The sequence below is a fragment of the Heterocephalus glaber genome, unplaced genomic scaffold (assembly GCF_053883595.1).
Source record: "Heterocephalus glaber isolate CG9 unplaced genomic scaffold, H.glaber_assembly_v1.0 deba00001707, whole genome shotgun sequence".
Classification (NCBI taxonomy): Eukaryota; Metazoa; Chordata; class Mammalia; order Rodentia; family Bathyergidae; genus Heterocephalus; species Heterocephalus glaber.
This window is the reverse complement of record NW_028258427.1, coordinates 395,757-416,844: the sequence shown is the minus strand read 5'-3', so window position 1 is coordinate 416,844 and position 21,088 is coordinate 395,757. Positions and strand designations below refer to the sequence as shown.

Below are 21,088 nucleotides of genomic sequence, written 5' to 3'. Positions count from 1 at the left end.
GAAACAGGCTGGCAAAATGCATCAAGAAGCAAGATCCAACAATATGCTGCATACAGGAAATATTTAATTCAAAAAGAAATTCATAGACTGAGAGTCAAAGGATGGAAAACAATATCCCATGCAATGGGAACCCAGAAAAAAGCAGGGGTAGCTATTCTATTTGTAGACAAAGTGGATTTCAAGCTAAGACTGATTAAGAGAGACAAAGAAGGTCACCACATCCTTGTAAAGGGAAAAACCCAAGAGGAAGAGATAACAATCATAAATATATATGCACCAAATACCAGTGCACCCAAGTATATAAAACAAATATCAGGGCCAAGGATTTAGCTCAGTGGTTCCGGTGCCTGCCTCACAAGTGCAAGGTCCCGAGTTCGATCCCCAGTACCAAAAAAACCCTAAAACAAATATCAATGGACATGAAAAATCATTTAAACACTTAATACAGTTGACCTCAGTACCCCACTGTCAAATAGATCAACTAGACAAAAAAACAACAATGAAATATTAGAACTGAACCAAACTTTTGAACAAATGGACTCAGTATTATATTACACAGTGTTCTACCCCAAAACATCAGAATACACATTCTTCTATGCTACACACTGGACGTTCTCCAAAATAGACCATATACTAGCTCATAAAACAAGCTAAAGTAGATGCAAAGGAAATGAAGTTGTCCCATGCATATTATGAGACCATAGTGCAATGAAATTGGAAATCAGTGGCAAAAGAAACCTCAAGAACTTCATAAACACATGAAAATTAAATAACACCCTCCTGAACAACCAGTGGGTCACTGGTGAAATTAAAAAAGAAATCAGAGTTTCTACAATTAAATGATAATGCCAGTACAAAATACTGGAACTTATGAGATGCAATGAAAACTGTCCTACAAGGGATATTTATAGCAATGAATACCCATATCAGGAAAACAGCCTGGGATGTAGCTCAGTGGCAGTGTCTGCCTGGCAAGTGTGAGGCCCTGAGTTCAATTGCTGGTCCTGAACAAGAAAAAGAAAAAAAATCAGAAACAGTGGGATCAAATAAACAACCTAATGTTGAACCTCAAGCTTCTAGAAAAAGAATAGCAAGTCAAGCCCAAAGCTTGCACAAGGGAAGAAATTATAAAAATCAGAGGAGAAATTAATGCAATGGAGGCTGAAAATAAAAAGTGTTAATGATTCAAGTCAATTCTCTGAAAGAGTAAATAATGACAAACTCTTAGCCAAACTTATCAAAAAAAGGAAGGAAGAGACTGAAATCCATCCAAGTAAGAATAAAGAGTAAAATCACAACAGATCCTGCAGAAATCCAGAAGATCATTACCTACTTTGAGAATCTGTATTCTAATAACATGGAAAATACAGATGAAATGGACAGATTCCTAGATACATATGAGCTACCAAAGCTGAATCAAGAAGATATAAAAATTCTAAATCAATATCAGACAATAAATTGAAGATGTAATTAAAAACCTAACAACAAGAAAAAGCCCAGGCCGTGATGGATTCACTGCTGAATTCTGCAAGAAATTTAGAGATGACCTAATGCCACTCCTTCTTAACCCCTTTAATGAAATTGAAAGGGAAGCAGTACTCCCCAATTCACTTCTGGAAGCAAGCATTACCCTGATTCCAAAACCAGAGAAGGATCCAACTAAAAAAGAGATTTACAGCCCAATCTCCCTAATGAACATAGATGCAAAATTCCTCAATAAAATACTGGCGAACAAAGTGCAGCAAATTATCAAGAAGATTATACACCATGACCAAGTTGGATTTATCCCATAGATACATGGATTGTTCAACATACACAAATCAATAAATGTAATACACTATATTAACAGAGCCAAGGACAAAAACCATATGATCCTCTCAATAGATGTAGAAAAAAAGGTTTGACAAATTCCAACACCCATTCATGATAAAAACCCTACAGAAAATTGGTATAGATGGTCTTTATCTCAGTCTGATAAAAGCCATCTACCATAATTCAAAAGCCAACATCATACTAAATGGATAAAAACTGAAAGCTCTCACTCTAAAATCAGAAACAAGACAAGCATGTCCACTGTCACTATATCTTATTTGATATAGTTCTGGAAACATTAACCAGAGCAATTAGACAAGAGAAAGAAGTAAAAGGAATAAGGATGGGAAAGGAAGAAGTTAAATTATCATTATTTGTGGATGACATGATACTCTATATAGAGGACCCCAAAAACTCCACCAAAAGACTTCTAGATTTGATGACCAAATTCGGTAGAGTAGCTGGATACAAAATCAGCACTCAAAAAACAATAGCCTTTCTGTACACGAATAACAAACTCACTGGGAGATAAATTAAGGAAGCAACACCTTTCACAATAGCATCCCCCAAAAATGAAATACCTAGAAATCAATCTAATGAAGGGAGTAAAAGACCTCTACATGGAACACTACAGTACTCTGAAAAAGGAGATCAGAGAGGATATCAGAAAATGGAAAGATAGCCCTTGTTCTTGGATAGGAAGAACCAATATAGTGAAAATGGCCATACTTCCAAAATTGTTATACAGGGCCAGGGATGTAGCTCAGTGGCACCATGCCTGCCTGGAAAATGCAAGGTCCTGAGTTTGATCCCCAGTATCAAGAAAAAATTGTTATACATTTAATGCAATCTCAATCAAAATTCCAACAGGATATCACAGAATTAGAAAAAACAATCCTAAAGTTCATTTGGAACCAGAAGAGACCTAAAATAGCAAAGGCAATTCTGGGCAACAGGCAAGACAGGAGACATCATAATTCCTGACCTGAAATCATACTACAAAGCTACTGTGATAAAAACTGCATGGTACTGCCAAAACAACATACCTGAGGTTCAATGGAACAGATTAGAAAATGCAGAAACAACTCCAGGTGTACTCAGCCATCTTATCTTTGAGAAAAGAGCCAGACACCTTCACTGGAAGAAAGATAGCCTCTTTAATAAATGGTGCTGGAAAAACTCGTTTTTCTGCATGCCAGAGATTGAAACTAGAGCCATATCTTTCACCATGCACTAATCCAGAATTGAAATGGATCGAAGATGTAAATATTAAAACAGAAACATTAAATCTGCTGGAAGAGAGAATAGGCAGATTGCTTAAGGACATAGGAGTAGGCAAAGACTTCATGAACAAAACCCAGACCGCATGGGAAATACTACAAAAAAATCAACAACTGGGACGTCATCTCATTAACAAGCTTTTGCACAGCAAGAGAAACCACTAACAGAGTGAAGAGACAACCCACAATGTGGATAAAAATTTTTGCCAGCTATTCCTCAAAGGACTACCATCTAGAATATATAAAGAACTCAAAAAAATCAGATCCTCCCAAATTTAAAGACCCAATCCAAAAATGGGCATGTGAAATGAAGATACTCCTCAGATGAAATAGAAGCAGCAAATAAATGTATGAAAAAATGTTCAACATCACTGGTCATTCATGAAATGCAAATTAAAACCATGCTGGGCTGGGTATTTAGCTCAGTGGCTCCACCGCCTGCCTCGAAAGTGCAAAGTCCTGAGTTCGATCCCTGGTACCAGAAAGAAAGACTTACACAAATTAAAACCATGCTGAGATTCCATCTCACTCCAGAAAGAATGGCTGCTATAGAGAAATCAAGCAATAACAAATGCTGGAGGTGCTGTGGGGAAAAAGGAACCCTTCTTCACTGTTGGTGGAAGTGTAGACTGGTGTGACCACTGTGGACATCAATGTGGAGATTCCTCAAAAAACTAAAACTAGAGGTTCCATTCGACCCAGTTATTCCCCTTCTTGGTATCTTCCTGAAAGAATTAAAAGCATCCTACCACATCAATATATGCATATCCATTTTTATAGCGGCACAGTTTATAATAGCTAAATCTTGGAAACAGCCCAAATGCCCATCAACTGATGAATGGATAAAAAAGATGTAGTTTTTTTACACGTTGGAGTACTACTCTGCCATAAAGAAAGATGAGCTTGAGACATTTCTAGCTAAATGGATGCACCTTGTGACCCTACTTTTCAAGTAAAACAAATCGGACACATATGTTTAAATACTGCATTGTTTCTCTGGTGTGAGAAGCTAAAAGTGCAAATAAGGACTAAAATGTATGAGAAATGGGAAGAAAATTTTCAAGTGGGAAGAGGAACAAAGGAGGGGGGATGGAGAAGAGACCAAAAGAAGTGAAAATAGAAGGAAAAATTGGAAACAAAGCTTCTGTACATAGGGAGGGGAGGGGGGAATGGGAAAAAAGTGGCAGGAGGTGTCATGTACAAGTACAGATTCTCTATGATGAGTGTTATCATTACGTATGTCTAACATGTATCGGTAAATGTTTGGCTATTAAAGAATGGACAAGAGACAAAGGTTGGAAGAATCATAGCAAATCCAAAATTATGTAGATATAGTAGCATGGTAAGTGTGTAATTACATGTCTTTTATTAGTTACATATGGTCATCACTTTCAGAAGGGAGTATGTAAAGAAGGTCATAAAGATTTTTAAATACTTCATGAGATAGTACAAAAAGAAGGATGACTGATTGCAAAACTAAAAGAAAAGCAAGGCTAGCATGCGATAGAATAGAGCCAAATAGTTTCTACTTTTTTAAAACCTCTGGTCTTCTTTTTAGGTTTCTGACCAGAAGTTATGTAATATTTTTCTCCTCTCAAACTAGAATTGGACGGATAGAGAAGGTGGTCTGTTAGGGTGGTTGGGTCCTGCTCCCTGTGTGTCTAGGCCCAGACCAAAAGGATACGAACGGGACCATCATCAGCCAGACAGCGCTGTCAGATGGGGAAGGAAGTAGCCCATGGGCCCACGGTCGTAGGCATCTCATTCTCCCCTCAGCACTGCCAGAGATATTTATTTAATAGCAAATGATAACCTTAGAGTTGAGTTACAAACTTTCAAAAGAGCACTGCTTATATGGGGCCTGTTATTTCCAAGCTCACAGTGTCGACTTGGGTCACTCGATCAGGGTCCTTGAGGGGAGGGTATTGAAAGTGTCGTAAATGCTGAGTTGCCGTGATCCAACAGAGGTTATACAAAGTAATCTATTGCATTTTCCCCTTTAGTACCTGGTCTCTGTAGGCCATTAGTTGAACAATGGCAGACCCTGTTCCTAATGATGGGTGTAATGGATAAAAAGACAGGAAGGTTGCTGGCATCCTGGAGCAAAGGCTTTCCTGGGGAGATAGAAGGTATACAAGTGAGAGTAAAGGTACAAGGCAGTCGCCAGCACTACCCTCAAGGGGCTCTTGAGAGACTTATTTTTGTGCTTCACTAAATGCACAAAAGGAGCTGAACCGTTGTACTCCCCTCTGCTGCTGTCTGGTATTAATTACCTGCAAACCTCTTAGAACTTACGGATAATATTTTTCATTGCTTCTAAGCCTTTTGGCTAAAATCAAGTATAGTATCTGAATAATATTTTTTCTCTCTTAGGTTGCAGAGAACACATCTTAGAAGATGACAAACCCGAGTCTATCAGTGACACTACTGACTTGGCGCTGCCACCTGAGATGCCAATTTTAATTGATTTCCATGCTCTGAAAGACATCCTGGGACCCCCGATATATGAAATGGAGGTGATACTCTTGTTTCTCTATTGGTGGTCTTCATTTTTTTTTTCTGAAAGCTGCTTAACAGGTGGAGGGACATAGACGGGTATTTCCAGGGGCTGTTTTCTGTTAAGATTGGAAACTTGCTTTTTGTGTGGTATTTCAGAGCTCAGGGACCCAGGCTGTGTCTTCTTATGGAAACCCACTCTCTTTTTACTCTGACATCCAGCGCCTTGAGGTGTTTGCTTGTATTGGGGGGGGAGTGTGGGGCCAGGGTCTTACTAAATTGTCCAGGCTAGCCTCAGACTTGTGTTCCTCCCACCTCAGCCTCCCAAGTAGCAGGGATTCCAGGCATGTGCCACTGCCCAGCCTCCATTTTAAGAGCAGTGTCTTTAGCCAGGAGGCTGAGGCAGGCTCACAACTTGCAGCCGAGCCTGGGCAATTTAGTGATTTAGTGAGATCCTGCCTAAAAAAAAACCATCTGAAATAAAGGTCTGAGGATGAAGCTCAGTGCCAAGGCCCTGGGTTCAATCCCTAGGACCTGCCCCCCCCACCAAAAGGCACCCTTCAGGAGCCGATGACTTCGCTATTCATAGCTCCTTTCAGGTTCACCCCTCCTGTATCCTCTGACTGTATCTCACAGCAAGAGGCCTGAACCCCTGGGCTGAGCTGAGGCCCAGATGAAAATAGGTTTTAGAACACAGCTGTTGAGGGCAGCAGAAACTATTTTATAGTGTGTGCACATGAGCTTTTATAGGTCAGATACTAGAATAGGTTTGCATTATACTACTGAATTTAGCTGTACTGTTGCCTTCTTTTGTCAATTTAAGGTAGAAAATGAATCCGATAAACTATGGATAAGATAATATCTCCCTCTAATATTCAAAGTCATTACCAGTGGTTCTTTGAGCTATGGAGAGGAGAAATCCTGTCGCTCCCAAACCCACTTTATCTAAACTCTGAGCTAATCATTAAAGCTAATGAGTCTTTCTATGGAGCTCCAAGTTGCAAGAACAGAATTTGTTTACTCTTTGAAAAAATGTAAAAAAGCCAGGTGTCGTGGCAGACACCTGTAATCCCAGCCCTCAGGAGGCTGAGGCAGGAGGATCACCATGAGTTCAAGGCCAGCCTGAACTATATAGTGAGACCCTGTCTCAAAAAACAAAACAAAAACAAAAAAAGATAAAAAAGAACTTGTTTACTCTTGACAGTACAGCTTAACTTTAGCAATAGAATCAAAAGCATAACTTTGGTTGTTTGGATTCTTAAAATACTATGGATTTGAATTTTGAACTGTTGAAAGTACTTAAACAAAACTGATTTAAAAAGGGAAAAAAAACCTACCTTCTTGTTCTGAGAGAATCAGTGATTCTCTGAGTTAGGACACGTATGAGGCCTGACTTCTGCGGGTCCAATGGCCTTTTTCTCTAGGCATTCCAGAAAACGTGCATTCCAACAGTTCTTTGCGAATTTAAACTAGAGCTACAAAGAGAAGTGAAGAGAGATGCCTGTTTCTGTTTCGTAACCCTTTTCTCCCAGCCATTTCTGCTGACGTTAGGTTTGGAAGCATCAGTGACATTCCTGGAGCTTTGGCCAAGAAAGAGCCAGAAGAACAGAAATAAGAAATTTTATAAACACTCCTTAACAGCTCTCTTTGGTGTCATTGGAGGAGAGAAGACTTTTATTTCCTGTGCTGCAGTCACAGCTATTACATGTGACTTCTACATGTAAACTGAAGGAGACTAACAGCCATTTTGCCTTTTATAAATGGAATTGTAGAGTCAAAGGTCTGGTGCCTAAGTGTTTGGAACATTTTGCTCATCTTTTTACCTTGAAGCCTGGGTGGGGTTTCTTCTTTTACCTGTCATGTTCTGATAACCGTCAGCCCAAATTACTGACCCATGCTCTGCCTTAACTTCTAAATCTATAAAATTAAGATTTATGAGCCAGGGATTTAGCTCAGTGGTGCCGCTGCCAGCCTCATAAGCACAAGGTCCTGAGTTCGATTTCTGGTACCGAAAAAACAATTAAGATTTATGAAACCTTCTTTTTGTCCAGGTGGGCCATCACAGTGCCTGGGAGTCTTCCATTTTACACACAAGGAAACAATCTTAAAGAGATGAAGTGAATTACGTAAATTCACATAAACTGCAACCAGTAGAATTATTATTCAAACTCAAATGAGGTGGCTCCAACTGCATTATTCTTTCCACTCTTCCGTAACACCCTGTCAGATCAAGACAATTCTTACTCTTTTGGGGGCGGGAGCGGGGGGTGCCAAGGATCAAACTTGGGATGTTGTGCTTTCGAGGCAGGCGCAGGTGACGGAACCACTGAGCTAAACCCCCAGCCCGGCACTATTTTTTTTTTTTTTAAAAGAGCATCCGCCCTACATGAGGTTTTCATTTACAGTGTATCTGTTTTTGCTTCCCTTCCCTTCCTTTCCTTTCCTTTTTGTTGCTACTGGGACTTGAACCCAGGTCCTGGTGCATGCTAGGCAAGCACTCTATCCTGATCTAACCCCCAGGCCTTTCTGTTTTGAGACAGGGAATTGATAAGTTCTGAGGCTGGCCTCAAGCTTGCAGTCATCATGCCTCAGCCTCCCAAGTAGCTGGAATTACAGGTATGCACCACCATAGCCAGGCACAATATATTCGCAAAACACCCAGTTGTTTTCATTATCCCAATTTGTATCCACATTTAATAACTCATCATTGTTAGGCCACCCTCTATGGTTCTTTACTTCCCTTGAAGATGTAGCTACAAAAGTATATTCGTACCAGAAACTGTTACTGCCCTGGTGAACTGGCAGCGCAGAGCAGCGGGAAGGCACACTTGTCAGTAATGAGCCACATCCCTTTGGAATTCTCCAGACAGATTGGAAAATAGTTTCAGGAACTTAGTCTAGATTTCAAATTTAGGAACAGTACAATAGGTCACCTTTCAAATACCATAAAGTTTCCTACAGAAACAAGATCAGTTAAATTCTTTCGAAAAATAATCGAGTAAAAGGCCTCCGCATGCTTTAAAAACAACAACAACAACAAGGAAGAGCGGAGTAGCTGGCGTGGTAAGGCTTAGCTGACTCAGCTCAGGACAGCTCGGAGCCAGTGTGCGGAGGGGCCTGCTGACGGTAGGCACGGACCACGTTTCCCTTCCCTGCTGGGCCCTGTGCTTTCTCCAGTGGGCAACCAGAGCTCAGCTCTTCTACATGCTGGAGAGAACACAAAGAGGAGGCCAGCAAGCAAATCAGATGGATGGTGTTTTATATTAGGTACCCCAAAGTGACAAAGCACTGTCTGCCCGGCTGGGGACAGGATTCGGCTATTTGGTGAAGCCTGATTCCATTCATGTTTATAGAGTCCCCACCTTGGGTTAAAACTTCAGTGTTGGCATCTGACCATAATGTATGAACAGTCCTTATCCAAAAGTCACTGCCCTTAAAAAGTAATAAGAGGAAGAGAACAGACCTGCAGATTTTTAAAGGCATACTGAATAAAATGCATTCAAAGATGAATTCGAAGATTCCATCATCATGGTTGCTTTCAAGCCAATAAAATCAGCTGCTAAAAATGGGCAATGAGAAAAACAAAAAGAAGGGCCAAGGATTTAACTCATTGGTGCCATGCCTGCCTCACAAGTGCAAGGTCCTGAGTTCGATCCCCCGTACCAGGGGGAAAAAAAAGACAAGAGAAAAACTAAAAGAAAGGAGAAATGGACCAAGAAGCATATGGGCAAGAATATAAACATGCACTAAATGCCCCGAAGAATCACAGCAGGAAGTTGCTTTTCTGTCCCAGTGCAGCCGCCCTGCTGCATGCTCCCCAAGGAAGACCGCCTGGTACTGCTCACCCCGTCTGGGCTAGCTGCCTGCCCTTGGGGCCACCAGTTGTGCCCAGAAAAGTCTCTGCTGAAAGGCTATGGAAGCATCTGTGTCTTAGCAGGGGGAGATCAGACCGGACTGGGCTGTGTGATGCCACTTTTTCAAGATCTGATGATGTAGATCCCAGCTCTGTCTCTGCAAGGGAAATAGGATCTGCCTTTGCCTTTTCTCAGCACTACCAAAACACATCCACAAATAGAAGTCAAATATTCATTGAACTCAAGGCTTACGATCTCATTGCAAAGACTTTAAAGAGACATTGTCAAATGGATAGCTATCTTGGTAACAGCCCTGGCAAGAGAATAAAAAGTGCTGTATGAGCTACAAAAGAAACCATTTGGTATGTAGACATCATTTCAGAACAGTCCTGCACACATCACCTGCACCTCAACAGCTCAGGCTTCACATATAGCATGGCACCGTGCTTATCCCTGGGAAGAAGGCTCCATTCCCCAGCACCTGCCAGCCCTTCTGTTCTGACGCCTCCTGGCCCTTCTCTGCCAGGAAATATTTCCTGCCCAGAAATATTAAAGATGTTAGCCAGGCATGGTGTCCCATGCCTGGAATCCCAGCACTCAGGAGGGTGAGGCAGGATTGCCATGGGCTCTACATAGCAAGACCCTGCCTCAGAAAAAACCCAAGGCTCAGCCTCTCCTCTCACACCTACCTGTCACCCCAGACAGAGACCCCACTAATCAGAAAGGAAGAGATGTACAAAATTGGCAAAGATTTTGCACTTCTCAGATCTTCCCTAAACATTGATGCCACTGAAGGATTAAGAATGCTGTCATAGTTTAGCTTTGATAAATGACTGAAGCTGGAGAAGCCATGGTTGAAGTCAGCCTACACTACAGCGCACATTGGAGGAGCCAGAGACTGCTTAAACCATCCTTAGAACCATGACCAAAGCAGTATATATTTTTGTCTTTGAACAAAAACCTATTTTTGCTGTATTTTTACCATATAAAGTATTTTAAAAATATGAAAAAAAAGAATGCTATCATACATTATATGGCCCATTCTAATCTTAATTAGATTTTTCTTTAAATATTTTAAGTGTTTCTTCAGTGTGCATATTTACCTTATTACTAGTGCTAGTGGTAAATTGAGTAACAATGACCTTGAGATAGTCACATTCCATTTTGACATCTAGTGGGGAAAACATGGTAAACTTCAAGCTTTGGCCTGTCTTGGCTCACATAACCAATGATTCCACAAGCCAGTAATGGGACTACATGCTGATAGGAAAGCACTCGAGGATAGACACTGTTTTGAAAGGATTATGTTGAGTCACTTTAAGGAATGCGGAGAACCTCCGCTTGTCCTGTATAAAGGGGATGTGCTGCCTTGTGCTCTAGAGCTTGTGTTTCTGTACTCTATCCTTTCTGAGGGAGAAACACAAGGGGTCTGGGTACTGATCATTCAGTTTTATTACAAGAACACATGCCCTCAAAGATTGTGACTCCAGGTCTAAGTTTTGTACTTCTTAGCCTTGATTATAGACTCTGGGTTTGATAGTAACTTCATGTGATGGCTTGTATCTCGATTTCCCCCCTAAAGCCTCATGTGGTCATAGGTAGAGCCTTTTAGAGATGGCTGTATCTAGAGTGTGTGAGGCTGGGATTGAATGTGTGATGCTGGGATCGAGGGTGTGTGATTATTAAATTAGTCCACTTACTGGTTTGGCATAGTTCTGAGTAGGGTTAAACGTGCCCCAACCTGGGTGTGAGTGCTATATGCGCTAAGGGAGGGTAGCCTGGATAGAATATAGGGGACTGCTTGTCAGTTGCTTGCTGCTTGCTGCCTGCTGCCTACCCTGATGTGTCATGAACTGTTTCTCCTCTGCGATGCCCCTCTCCCATGCCGTCCTGCTTTGCAGCCAGCTGACTATGGACTGAAACCTCTACAAACTATGAACCAAATAAACCTTCCCTCCTTTAATTTTGGATGTCTGGTATTTTGTCTCAACAACAAGAAAAGTAACTAAGACACTTCAGTTCTCCCACCTGTGTCTGTTGTTGGATCACATATATTTGCCATTAGTCTCATCTTCAGGTTAACATCATATGCTTTGGCTTTGCCCTGTATACTTATTTGTCCCATGCCCCTTCCAGTTAACAGTGTTCCAGACACTTCCAGCAGAGTCCCAAGACTGCCCAGCAGATGCAGAGTTTTAGAAGACTGGCAGCATAGTGATCAAGGATCTTGCTACTGCCTCTTTGGATGCCCTTTTAGAATTGTTTTAACAAACAAGTTTTGAGGATTCAGCTGTAAGAAAGTCATTGCTCTTGTTACAGCTGACAAAACTGCACCAAGTGGCTTTTTGTGTTAAACCTGATTTAGTATATTGAAGATAATTCTTTAAGATGAGTTCACTTGGCCCTAGAAAGCCAGATTCCTACCTGAGCTAGATGTCATTCAGGTATAGCAAATTAATTTTATATTAGAACAAAACAAACATTGTGGGCAGTTTTATAAACAGTTGTTTCTGTGTTTTCCTTAAACAGTATTGATCCTTTCCTTTGGTCTTTTGTGTCTTTCTCCTCAAGTAAATTTGGAACAGGGCAAGTGCCTGTGATCTGTGGTACTCAGCTGAGATAAGGGTTTATAAGGGCCTTAGCGCTCTAACCTATCCTATGAAGTTAATCATAATTAAATATTTAAAGGAGCTTGAAGATGTGCTTTTGGTTTCCCAATATCTTCAGTGGATGCCACGTGATTTTGGAGTAAATTTTAAAATCAGAATCGTTGCTGTCTAAGCCACCTGGAAAAGGAACAAGCATCAGCAACCTGGCCCTGTGAGCAAAAATCCAGGGCAGACTGCTCTTTCCTATGAGGCGGTTGCCTGTCAGTAGACAGTCTCACATTTGGATTAGTTCTGCCTTGGTATATTGACCACAGTTCCTCAAACACAGATAACTTTCATAGGATAGGAAATTCAGAGGCTCAGAGTATGGAGCATGAGTTAACTTCGCTGTTCTTGTTATTTTGGGTTTTTGTGATTCGGTTGCTTTAAGCTATCCAGGTCAGTCTCATGGGCTCATAGCTGCAGGTGAGTGGCATGTTTCTGGCAGCCAGGTGGCACAGGGGACTCCAGTCACAGGGGAAGAATCTAGGACATTGCTCAGGAGTGGCTTGTAGTTTCTCTGCAGCAGTGATGGAAAAGAAGCAGTGGGTGTTTGAGACGCCAGAGCTAGGGGTTGGTAATACATTCCTTCACACTTGACCTCTGGAGCTAACACTTCTGAAATGTACAGGAAGAGGGTTCTGCTTCCTGGGACAAATTCATGATTATCTACAGTGAATTTAGGTTCCAGGGTATATATAAATATGCAGCCTAGTAAAGATAAATAGATAAAACTACTAAGTTTCTTGAAAATTAGGGCACATGTAACTAGATCTGGCTCTGAAAAGTCAGTTTACATGTTTTCAGGTAGAATTGCTTCTGATAAATGTCAGAGGAAGTTTAGGTATTTCTTCTGGCAGAGGCAGAAAGTGAGAAGTGTCACTCAGAATTGTGGAGTGAGTCCTTTGAGGAAAGCTTAAGTCTTCTATGGAAAAAGCACACTCACAGGATAGTGTGATTACTTTAGTCAGTTGGAAAATAATGCAGCATCTACTGACCTCACACCGACTTTGCTTCTTTCTTTCAAGGTTTCTGAGCGTTTGAGTCAACCAGGCGTGGCCATCGGTTTGGCGTGGACTCCCTTGGGTGGGAAGATCATGTTTGTGGAGGCGAGTCGGATGGACGGCGATGGCCAGCTAACCTTGACTGGCCAGCTGGGGGATGTCATGAAAGAGTCAGCCCATCTTGCTATCAGCTGGCTCCGCAGCAACGCTAAGAGATTCCACCTGACCAACGGTGTGGAGCTGCAGCTGGGACTGAGCCATGAGCAGGGCAGAGGCTGGGGTTACAATCCAGGGACAGCTCATCATTCTGTGGCACAGATCAAGATGAATATTCAATAGAGTGCAAACGTTTGCTCTCAAGCCCCTGTGGGGAGTCTTGTACCATTCAGTACTATTGGCTTAGTGCCCGAACTAGAAACTAATTTTAAAAGTTTATATTTTTGAGCCTTAGAACAAACCTATTCTTCCACACCCTTACTCTTAATTGTACTGTCCATTAATATTTTGAAGAATTCATTTACCTAAAACATTTCATTTTTGTCTCTGGTTTTCTTTTTTAGGGGGAAAAGAAAACAGGCTTAATTTTTTTACATTAAAATCCTTTTTTCTCTTTTAAAGCTTTTGGAAGTTTTGATCTTCTTGACAACACAGACATCCATCTGCATTTCCCAGCTGGAGCTGTCACAAAAGATGGGCCATCTGCTGGCGTTACCATAGTAACCTGTCTCGCCTCACTTTTTAGTGGGCGGCTTGTGCGTTCAGATGTGGCCATGACTGGAGAAATCACACTGAGAGGTCTTGTTCTCCCAGTAAGTATGGAAAAACCTATTTATATGATTTTTTAATTTTTTATTTAAATTAATATTTTTAAGTTTAAACTAATAGTGGTTTGCCCTTTTTCTGTGAAAAACCTTGGTTTTAAACATACATTAAATTTTTATACCTTATTCTTTAAATTTCTGACCAAATAAAAGAAAACCTGACAATTTTCTCCTTGGTTTCTCATCTAAAAAGACTCACTAAGGGAAAAATACTAAGTAGTCACAAGAAGTACCAGGAGTTCACATGAAAGTTTGCAGTCTGCTTTATTGGAGGTATCTAAAATAGAGTAGTTGTTTTTAAGCATTAACCCCAATTCTTATCTTTTGAAGTTGCTTTGAACTCCTTCCTTCCTATAGAAATCTTAGAATACTATAGTTGATAGATTTATAGAAAATCAGCTAGTGTAGAATGGAAACTGAATTGAAGATTAACCATATCTAATTGTTAAATTTTGGAAAAGCTCTGTACATGTGGGGTCGTAGGGCTCCAGTCCATATCAAAACTACCTGTAAAAAGTGACAAAATGATAGAACTTGAGATACTGGTAGTATTTTGGGTTTTAAGTGATTAGTTCCCAGTATCAGTCTACAACAGAAGTTTGGCGGATTTGTAGCAAAATGAGAAGAAAAAGGGATGTTCTTTGCTCTGCAAAAGTCCTCATAGTATGAAGTGGTGAAAAAATCATAGAATTACTAATTATGATCACTAAATTTATGCTCTCAATTTCCAGTTTTTTGTTTTGTTTTGTTTTTGTTTTTTGTTTTTTTGGTACCAGGGATTGAACTCAGGTCCTTGCACTTGTGAGGCAGGCGGTGGAACCACTGAGCTAAATCCCTGGCCCTCAGTTCCCAGTTTTTAAAATTCAACCTTAAAGTCAAATATTCTACTCTATTTATTCTGATATATTTATAGATCTATATTAAAAAAGAATTGACTGATCTCTTTTCTTCACCTTACCTAGGAACTACTATATTTGAAGTAACAGTAAGAGTTCATGTTAGCTGTGCTACCAGAAGGGAATGACAGGTGCTCTGTTGGCCATAAACTTTACTTCAGGGCCCTGGTCCAAGATGGCCCACACAGCAGGGAATAAAAGGGAACAAATTCTAATATGGAAATAACCTCAATTTACAAATGCTTCTGTTTGCAAACAATTCAGTTTGCATACAGAAGCTTCTGGCAAATTTTGCTTCTGTTTGCAAACTCAGCATCAGGTGACAAACACAACCTCCGCTGTCTTCCCCACATGAACAGACGTGGCCATCTCCCCCAGAATCGTGGGACAAATTAAGTTCGTGAGCCAAGATGCCACTGTACTCAAAAGCAAGCAGGGTCATCAGCTGACAGTTACTAGTTTCTGGGAGGATAGCAACATCATGGCTGAAGGTAAAGGCACTCTTCCCAGGAGAAATGTGGCGTGGGGACTGGCTCTGAGCCAGAAGATGTTGACAGGACTGCAGGAATATGTGAAAGTGAGAACTCTGGAGACTCTGAAAGTCTTCAACAGAGCAAGTGGCTCTCCTACTTGGTCTTCTCCCAAGGACAAATAACAGCCCATAGAGAGCCCTCCCTTCCCCTAGCTAAGTGGCAGTTTTTTTGTTTTGCAGTACTGGGGACTGAGCCTAGGTCCTTCACACTGAGCTACATCCTCAGCCTTTTTTCAGTTTTTACTTTGAGGCAGGGCTAAGTCACTTCAGTTGTCCAGGCTGGACTCAAATTGTGATCCTCCTGCCACAGCCTCCCAGAGTGCTGGGATCACAGGCATGTGCCCCCACACCTGACAGGCTTCAGTTTTAAATTACTACAAAACAAGTGAAGGAAAGCCATGGTATTTTATTTTATTTTATTTTATTTTATTTATTTATTTTTGGTACCGGGGATCAAACTCGGGTCCTTGCGCTTGCACAGCAGGCGGCAAAACCACTGAGCTAAATCCCTGGCCCAAGCCATGGTATTTTAAAAGAAAGACCTGGTAAGACTGAAGAAAATAGTTGAAGAACAAAGATAAGACAAAGCTTTGGATTAAAAGTGTGGTTTTAGAATTGGTTAAAGTACTCAGAAAAAACTTACAGTAAAAACAGTCTCGGTCCAGCATCTAAGAGGAGTTGTATTAAACATTGCTGGACAAAATACTCGACACCCACAAGTTGAAGGAGGAAGGTTTATTTGGCTCACAGTTTGTAGAGGTTTCAGTCCATAGTTGGCTGGCTCCAAGGCAGGCAGCACGACACAGGGGCATGGCAGAAGAGAAACAGTCCATGGCAGGGGAGGCAGGAAGCAGCCAGCAGTGAGCCTGCCTTCCTTCTTTCCTATTGGTTGATGCCATGTACACAAAACTAGGGCTTCTCTCTTCAGTAAGTCCATCATCTGCACCCTGAATTATGCTAAACCAATCAGTGGACTAATCCAGTATCACACACCCGTGATTCAACACACGCACACCCCCCCCGCAAAAAAAAGCCCCGTGTATGAGGAGCATGAGGTTATGAGTGCATGAGGCTTTGTGGGGACATCCAGATCTAAGCCATAGCACCAAAGTTTTCTTATGTGACCTAGAGGTGTGGCAACTTCAAAACTTGAGTGAAAGTGATGTTAGATGCAATCTTGTATTCAAGGCCTTACTATCAAGCAAGTATGAAAACAGAATAGACACTTCGTGCATGCCAAAGGAGCTAGTATTGTACACCCTTCATGAAGAAGGCACATTGGAGGTGTGCTCAGGGGCATAATGAAAGTTCTGAAAGATTCCTGGAAGCCAGTGGCGTGGGTAGCAGCTGTGTGGAAGGCCTGACACCAGCCACCCCAACTGGAGCAGGTGGCTGGGGGCTGCCGCAGGATCACATGTTCTAGGTGGTGTGACTGAGACCTGCATTTGTTCTCTGTTGCCCCAAATAGTAATAATTATTCTCAAAGTTTTTATAGCTTGAGCATTCAGGAGCAACTTGCCTGCCTTCTGGCTCAGGATCTCTCCTTTTACTCCCAAGCTCCCAGCCAGGTCACAGTCATCCAGAAGCTGACTGAGGCTGGAGGAGCTGGGTCTGGTGCTGCTCACGAGTCCACTGGTGAATCACTGCTGCTTGAGGGCAGGAAGCCCACTTCCTCTTCTGGGCCATTCTGCAGGCTCTGTGGGTGGTGATCTCAAGCACAGGGCGAGTGATCCAAGAGGGACCCACCCAGGAAAGCTCTTGTGTTTTCTGACATAGCCTTGAAAGCCTCATAACATCCCCCCACCACGTAATTTCTCACAATCCCTTTACAAGCCTGGCCCACCTTCAGGGGGAGGGAGGGAGGCTCCACCTTAGGGAAGAGGACACTGTGGATATATATTGAAGCCACCATAGGAGCCCAGATAATTCTGAGGTGCATTTTCACTAAGGAATGCAGTGAGAAGATACATTCCTGGCATACAACTAAGCTCTGTAGAACAGTTTTTGTTTGTTTGTTTTATTGGCAACCACTCTTACTTTAATTTTTAAATTTTTTAACTGATACATAAATACACAAATTATATTAATGGGGTACAGTGTAATGTTCAGTACATGTATATATACATTGTATAATGTTTAAACCAAGTTAAACCTACTTTATCTCCTCATTTATCGTTTCTTTATGGTGAAAACTTTCTAAATTCTTCTATCTAGGAATAGTATTTATGGTCAAAATAATGTAATGCCTTTTTTCACCCTAAAGACAAAACTGTTATGATTAAAGAATGGAATGGGAGGGCCGGGGATTTAGCACAGTGGTTCCGCTGCCTGCCTTGCAAGCGAAAGGTCCCAAGTTCGATCCCCTGTACCAAAAAAGAATCGAATGGGTTAACCTAGATAATAAAAAGTCGTTGACAGAAGAGATCTCTGTGCCTATCAAAACTTGGAATTTTCTCCTCTCCTATTAAAAGTTACGACACTTTACAAAATTTTAGGTTACTGTGTAGTAACCTCAGTTGAATGGCTTTCCTGGCTCGTGCTGCAACAGAATGGAAGATGTTTTTAATTCTTACTTCAGGAGAGGAGCTGGGGTTTCTGCACAGCCTCAGGGTGATTATAAACTCTAAAACCATTCTCGGTCCTTACAGGTGGGTGGAATCAAAGACAAAGTGCTGGCAGCACACAGAGCAGGACTGAAGCAGATCATTATTCCTCAGAGGAATGAAAAGAACCTTGAAGAAATCCCAAGCAATGTACGACAGGATTTAAATTTTGTCACAGCAAGCTGCCTAGATGAAGTTCTTAATGCAGCTTTTGATGGTGGCTTCTCTGTTAAGACCCGACCTGGTCTCGTGAACAGCAAGCTATAGGCTTAATCTTAACCTGTTGGAATTTTGAGGTATGAAGTACTGAAAGTACTAGTGAGATTGATTTTATTCACACCATTGCAAATAAAATGTCCCTAATTTGTGAACATAATCACAACCGTAATGAATCTTACTCAAGTAGTGGCTGGTGTTTATTACATAAATTTGAGATGCTCATTTAATAAATTGATACAAACAGTTCTTGTCTTCAGTGAAATCATTAGTGTCCAGGGAAAGCTAAAGAACGGTAGTTCTCAGTGTGGTCTGTGGAATAGAAGCATCTGGAACACGTGAAAACTTGTAGGAATATACATCCTCAGGTGCTGCAGGCCTGGCTCAGACGTTGGGGCACAGCGCAGCCTGCTTTAAGAAGCCCTCAGGTAATTCCAATGCAAAGTCAGCCTCAAGAACCACCTGATAGGGATCATTACTTTGCAAACTGCAGTAGACTTTATTGGACCTGAAACCAGTCAGTCAGAAGGGGAAGTAGTCAAATATGGAAATAAAGCCACTATCCTTGTGGAGAGTACAGTGTCTAAGTGAACCTTCTGTGTGAGGGCTGCACCTCCCAGTGCACAGCAAAGTAACACGAACATGACTGGTGCCATCAGACTGGCCCTGGGTGCCCGAGACCTCAGAAGTCCTGTTCACAGAGTGGCAATGTCTGTCCTGGGATGGTCCCTGATCTGAAAGCCTGATTCCTGCTTCCTTCCCATCTGTTTCTGCCCTCACCTCCCCCTCCTGTCATTCATCCAAGTGTTAGGATGGCTGCAAAAGCTTCTCCTGCTCACTAGCTGTGTGAACTTTCTATAACTCCATTTTCTTAATTTGGGAAATCAAGTTGCACCTACATGAAGATTAAGCTGAGATTCTATGTAAAATAACATTAAGCAACTAATTATTCCAGCCAGTAATGACTTCCAGAGTCAGAATCTGTACAGTATTACAAACAAAAGAACGGCAGAACAGAAAGATACTGGAGAGTTTCTTGGGTGAGAAGGAGGTCTACAAGTTACCCAGCACACTGGGTTTGGGCCTGCTAGGAAAATCCTTGAATGTGCTCTGCATGAAAAGTCCAGAGAACTAGTTATGGGACAGTGGGAAAGAAAAAACTCAGAACATTCAAAACATTTCGTTATCTCTTCCCAACTATTAGGATTTACCATTTCTATTCAGTCACCCTTACTTAGGAGTGAAAGACATAAAGGAGGACTATTAACTCGCCTTCAGCAACCAGAGGGGCTAATCCACCCAGTTGCTCTGCCGTGTTCCACTCAGCGGAATGGCCACAGAGAACATTTTTGTTCATTGTTTTTAGAGGCAGGTTCTCCCTGTGCTGGCTTTAGAGTCACAGTGTAGCCCAGGCTGGCCTTGAGTCACAGAGATCCTCCTGCCTCAGCCACCCGAGTGCTGGGATTGCAGGCATGCACCACCATACCCGGTTGCAAAAAACATTTTTTTTAAATTTGGGGTTCTCTGTATTCTCTCTTTGTGCTTGTCTATAAAGCAGCACTAGGGAATCCTCTGTGCCCTTGTTTTAAGCATGTCTTCCCTTTTTCAAGGACCATTCTGAGAAAATCACTGTGTAATCTTCCCTCCCTGGGTGTGACATTCAGCAGTATGACCTTCATTTCTCTAGCATTGTTTTTTTTGGTACGGGGGATTGAACTTGGGACCTTGCAGTTGTGAGGCAGACACAGTAACCACTGAGCTAAATCCCCGGCCCTCTCTAGCATTGTTTTTGGTTTGTGGGTGGGAAACAGGATGTTTGAATTCTGAGCTCTTGATTTTTCACCTCTTTAACTGGGCAAAATATACATAAATTTACCATTTTAACCATTTTTAAATGTCTAAGTGCACATCCAGGAGCATCAATAACATTCACAGTGTGGCCACTGTCCACACCTATTTTTGCCATCACAAAATTTGTTTCCTCTGTATCCACAAAAAGAATGACTTCCCATCCTCCCACCCCCAGGCCCCAGTAACCACTGTACTACTTTCTGACCCTTAGGAATGTGCCTATTCCAAATGTTTCATATAAGTGGAGTCAAAAAAGTCATCCTTTTCTGTCTGGTCTAGCTCATTCAGCAACTTGTCAAAAGTTTATCCCTGTACATGTATTAGAATTTCATTTCTCTTTATGGCTGAATAATATTCCATGCTACATTTTCTTCATTCCTCTCCTGTTTGCTTTTGTGAATATGCTCCTATGAACATGAGGATATAAATACCTATTCCGAGTTCTTTTTCAGTTCATGTTTATGCAAATATGACATTGCTGAGTGATACATAACTGTGATCTGAAAGTCCCTGAAATTGATGTGCTGATCTCAGTCACCATAATACTATGAAGAGAGAGGTACAAAAAAGCATGGGAGGTGATCGCTATACTAATTAGCTTGATTTGAACATTACACAATATACACATGTATCAAAACATTTTAGGGCCGGGGATTTAGCTCAGTGGTTTCGCCGCCTGCTGCGCAAGCGGAAGGTCCCGAGTTCAATCTCTGTTACAAAAAAACAAAAAAAACCACCTTTTATCCCATAACCTGTACAACAAATAAAGACAGATTTTTTTTTCTTCTTTGAACATCACTTTATTACTTTTTTTATATTAATTGATACATTTTGGGTATACAGTACATTTACATTTATCATTAGGTGTTTGTACCTGTACATGATGTATCTTGGTTCTTATTTTTTTCCCCATTACCTGTGCGCCCTTCACCCCCACCACCCTTCCCTATTTACATAGATTTGTTTCCTTTTTTTTTTCTTTCACATAATTGTTCCTTTCCTTTCTTCCCTTTTCCCTTCCCCTCCCGCCACCTCTCCACCTTTGGACCTTTTCCTACTTCAAATTATCAGTTAT

At 41.5% G+C, this 21,088-nt stretch overlaps 1 protein-coding gene across 3 annotated transcripts in view; it reads left to right on the top strand.

The window, feature by feature from the left end:
* Positions 1 to 18,408, top strand: part of Lonp2 (lon peptidase 2, peroxisomal) — a 112,056-nt gene extending 93,648 nt beyond the window's left edge. For all 3 annotated transcript variants that reach the window (XM_004873897.4, XM_087199357.1, XM_087199358.1), the window contains 4 exons: positions 5,466 to 5,608; positions 13,119 to 13,326; positions 13,713 to 13,903; positions 17,992 to 18,408. In XM_004873897.4, coding sequence (XP_004873954.1) covers positions 5,466 to 5,608; positions 13,119 to 13,326; positions 13,713 to 13,903; positions 17,992 to 18,213 — 764 coding nt within the window. In that variant the 3' untranslated portion in view covers positions 18,214 to 18,408. The remainder of the gene's footprint in view (positions 1 to 5,465; positions 5,609 to 13,118; positions 13,327 to 13,712; positions 13,904 to 17,991) is intronic.
* The last annotated feature ends 2,680 nt before the right edge of the window (positions 18,409 to 21,088 follow it).